Below are 4,524 nucleotides of genomic sequence, written 5' to 3'. Positions count from 1 at the left end.
TGATAATACATTTACAAAAGTTGTCTAAACAAAGTATTGAGACCGCCTCATTCATTTTTAAATATTCATCAAACATATCGGCGACGGTTTCATACACCAATTGGCGTAGAGCAAAAGCACGGGGCGGATCTTTGTGGAGACCAAAGAGGGCCATGGCCGCCCTAAAATTTTGAGTTAGTAATATAATTTTTATGGGCAAATATGATCTTTTGCATATATATAAAACAAGGTTACACAACTAATTTCAATTTAACGAAGTAGATAGATATAATTTAAGAATTAGGGTTTGTATTTAAGAGAAAAAATCTAATCGCATATATCTTTTGCATATATATAAAACAAGGTTACACAGCTAATTTCAATTTAACGAAGTTGGTAGATATAATTTAAGAATTAGGGTTTGTATTTGAGAGAGAAAATCTAATCGCAGATGGTAAATTCACGAAGAACACAAACGTTTCATTAGCTACCCCTAGATTTTACAGTTAAGTTCAAAACCTCAAGTTTGTTATTCCAACATATTAGTCCTTAGTCTAATAGTCTCTATAACTAGTCCTAAAGAGTATTACTCCGTAACCTTGAATTATATTTTGTTCATTTCATTAATTATTATAGAGTATTTATTATTATGTTAGCTAAAGGTTGAATTTCTTACAATACAAGTACAATTTGATAAAAATAGATATAATATTATTAACATTCTAATTCTAATTATTTATTATTCCGATTAAATGATGGTGTAAACTAATTAAACAGTAATATATAATATCTATAATCGTCTATAATATTTATTAAATCTCTAAAATAATGATATTATAATAAATATTTTCCAATCATAAAAAAATTCAAAATAAATAAAATAAATTCAAAACATCTTTGATGATGTCATTATTTTATATTAATTTAATTAAAAAATAATACAAAATCTTTTATAAAATAAAATAATAATCTCTCCTAAATTGTACAATCTTCTACAAAACACCCAATGAACACATTTACAAATTTTAAAATATATTATACAATCTTTATATAATAATTGTATAATAATTGTATTTTAATCTTCTAAAAAATTTCAAAAGACATTTATTATTTATTACTAATAATAATTATTAAAAATATAAAATTATTTATTTTTATTATAATAATTATAATAATAATAATAATACTAATTATATTCTTAATCTTCAAATATGAATTTTCTTTACGAGATTAATTACGTTGTATATGTATGCGAAAATACACGTCTCTATATATCTGTAAAAACAATGACAAGTTTCTTAGTCGAACGGGTTATTAAAATAAATGAATTTAGCATTTACATTCACTTAATACATAAAACATGTTATTAAATTGTTTCGTTTAAACAAACGCGTAATTTCACGGGTCATTTCACTAGCGTAAGTTGATATATTGTAAATTTTGAAGTTAACTAAAGTTAAAAAAAAAAAGTGTGAACACTCATAATTGCTTAGGTAAAAAATAATAATTTAACGTTCATTTTGCCCTCACAATAAAAAACTTCATGTTCCGCCATTGAGCAGAAGTACGTTTTTGTAATATGGTAAAAGTCGACCGACCGATAGCATAAAAATGTTCGGTAAAAAATCTAAAATGTTCGAAAATATAATGACTATTGTAATTAGAAATACCTTGTGAAATTCGGAGAAATAATTGAATCTGCATACGAAAACGTCTTATAAATTTATATGGCGGAAACACGGGCGTCAAACAAAGATAATCATTCCATAAGTTTTGTGCCGCCGTTTCACAATCTCTTGGAATATAAATTCGGGTTCTCGGAACCTGCTCGGACTCGAATTCCGAATTATCATCTTCTAATTCTCGAATAAGCTCAATAATACAACCGTCTTTCGAATTAGATTCGGAACTAAACAAATAAGAAGCCATATTTTTTATATATATGTAAGTAAAATAAAAAGAGAATAGAGTGTGTTGGTGTGAAATAAAATGAAACAAAATGAGGTTTATATAGAAAATGTTTAAAAATAAAAACCGTTGCCAAACGGTTAAAAAAATACGCACCAATTAGAAGCCGCCACGTGACCTCGACGCGTTTTTCCCCGTTGAAACGGTGACTAACGCCCCGGAGGCGTCAGCCGTGACGCTGCGTTAGGGGCGTCACGGGGCGGCAAATTGAAACAGCGTGTTTTTGTTGAAAATTAAAACGGGCTTCTTACTATTGCTTGGGCGGACCCGTTGGCCCAATCCAAAACTAGGGTTTTGTCTACTCACTTATATATATACCAATAAATCATATGACCTAAATTCTTTCATTAGCGCCTCAACTACATCTCTCAGAGCAGAAGACCGATCAACCGCCGCGCCGGAAAAATGAGTTACAAGGTACTTATCTATACTTATTATTCGATAATTGTTACATAATTTTAATATCTATCTGTTCATTCCTTAATGATCCAGTAACTTGAGACTTTTTATCCATTATTTTAAGTTAGGGTTTTGTTTTCTGAAATGATGCAAATTAATCGTGTTTATTGTTGTATTTGCTGCAGTTTCATCAGTTTCAGGTGGTCGGAAGAGCTCTACCAACTGAATCAGATGAGCACCCTAAGATTTATCGTATGAAGCTTTGGGCTACTAACGAAGTTCGTGCCAAGAGCAAATTCTGGTGTGTTTTAGCTTTGTATATATTTCTGTATTAATGATTTGTATTTGTATTCAGATTTGAAAAAAGTTATATGCCAATTCATGCTGTGGTTGTTGGAAATTAGGTACTTTTTGAGGAAGTTGAAGAAAGTTAAGAAGAGTAATGGGCAGATGCTTGCTATTAATGAGGTAGAATTCACATTTTATTTGATTTTATGTTTCATCGTTTTTTTATAAATTAAATTAAGGTTACTATGTAATTTATGTAGGTGTTACACTAGCTTTGTTGTTCATTGCATTGGATTGGATTGGATTGGATTGGATTGGATTATGTGTTTGAAAATTGTTTGATTGTATGATTTAAGGCATTCTACTTATACAATGCATATAGGATTAAGTTCTTGTTAGCCAATGATAATAGATTATGTATGATGTTTTAATGAAATGAACACATCCCAGCTGAAATTTTATGCAATCTACTAATGCTATCCATTCAGCAAATTGATATACTTATCGAATTCAAGTTTGTTTTGCATCAAGATTTTGTTTGAACTTTAGTTTTTGATAGATGCAAGTTGTTGATATATTGTTATAATTCTTGGAGTTTGGTTTGATGTCAAAGTTGTATTTAATAGTTTTGGCATCAGCTGGATCTGAAAAATGTTTGATTTTGATTTTCACTAAATTTAAAAATCAATCATAGGTCTATTTTATGAACTTTGATCTCGTGTTAGTCTTACATTACATGATTGTAATCTACTACTTAATGTGCCATTCCTACCTTTAGTGTTACATTCATGACTCTAATGTTTGATCATTTGCTATCTGTGAGGTTGATTACCATTTTAACCTTTTTTACAGTTGGAACAGTTTGTTTGGTGAAAAATTGGCTATAATCAGCTTGTGTTTCTTTGTCATTTCTTTGATTTATATTTTTTGTTTTAAATTGCTGTAGTATGCTTCTTGTGTGTTTATGATTTATTTAAATATCATTCACGTTCTCTTAAGCTGTTATTGTTTTACTTAAGTATATTGTTTGATTGTTCTATTTTGTTTAGATTTTCGAGAAAAACCCAACTACCATCAAGAACTACGGCATCTGGCTAAGGTACCAGTCCAGGACTGGATACCATAACATGTACAAGGAGTACAGGGACACGACCCTTAATGGTTCGATTGAGCAAATGTACACTGAGATGGCTTCTCGTCACAGAGTTCGTCATCATTGCATTCAGGTCATCAAAACAGCAACCATACCGGCTAAACTTTGCAAGAGGGAGTCAACCAAGCAATTCCATAACTCGAAGATCAAGTTTCCATTGGTGTTCAAGAAGGTTAGGCCACCAACTAGAAAGCTCAAGACCACATACAAGGCTTCAAGGCCCAATTTGTTTGTTTAAGTGGTCTATTCAGATGTTTGTTGCAGTTGCTTATGTTCTAGTTACTGGAAGTTTTAATTTTTGTGGTGGAACAACTTTGTTTTTTCTTAATCTTGGATATGTTACTGGTTTTAGATATTATAAATGTTTTGAGATTTTGTTGTTTCGTTAATGGTTATGGAATACTACTCTACTTGTTGAGTTACAATCATTGCTAAAGTTGCAACCATTATGCAATTTTTTCACATATGTAATTCAAAATTTCATTTTAAACCTTTTTTTGAATTGCATTCTTGATCAGAAACCACTATCTTGTAACAGTTTTGACCCAATTGATATAGTGAACTGCATTCTTGAACAAAAACCACTATCTTGTAACATTTCACAACAGTTGATATAAAAATAAAGTAGCTTCATTTATCAAGAACTTCATAACCACTATCTTGTTCATTACATTTGCATTAAAGCGAAGATTTTCAACAAAAAAAGAACACATCTAGCTACTAAACTGCATTCTTGA

At 30.1% G+C, this 4,524-nt stretch overlaps 1 protein-coding gene across 1 annotated transcript; it reads left to right on the top strand.

Moving 5' to 3' along the window:
• The first annotated feature begins 2,227 nt into the window (after positions 1 to 2,227).
• Positions 2,228 to 4,170, top strand: LOC139852392 (large ribosomal subunit protein eL20y). Its single transcript, XM_071841677.1, has 4 exons — positions 2,228 to 2,364; positions 2,532 to 2,647; positions 2,751 to 2,814; positions 3,684 to 4,170. The coding sequence occupies exons 1-4, from the start codon at positions 2,353 to 2,355 to the stop codon at positions 4,023 to 4,025; spliced, it is 534 nt and encodes a 177-aa protein (XP_071697778.1). The 5' UTR covers positions 2,228 to 2,352; the 3' UTR covers positions 4,026 to 4,170.
• Positions 4,171 to 4,524: the final 354 nt, after the last annotated feature.

This window comes from Rutidosis leptorrhynchoides, chromosome 6, assembly GCF_046630445.1.
Source record: "Rutidosis leptorrhynchoides isolate AG116_Rl617_1_P2 chromosome 6, CSIRO_AGI_Rlap_v1, whole genome shotgun sequence".
Taxonomy (NCBI): Eukaryota; Viridiplantae; Streptophyta; class Magnoliopsida; order Asterales; family Asteraceae; genus Rutidosis; species Rutidosis leptorrhynchoides.
Note: the sequence above shows the minus strand (reverse complement) of the source record. Positions and strands in the feature narration are given on the sequence as shown.

Excerpts from the sequence above, each read along its gene's own strand:
- LOC139852392 (XM_071841677.1), top strand. Across the intron at positions 2,648-2,750 it reads CGTGCCAAGAGCAAATTCTG|GTACTTTTTGAGGAAGTTGA; the intron begins GTGTGTTTTAGC and ends GTTGGAAATTAG. Across the intron at positions 2,815-3,683 it reads AGATGCTTGCTATTAATGAG|ATTTTCGAGAAAAACCCAAC; the intron begins GTAGAATTCACA and ends TATTTTGTTTAG.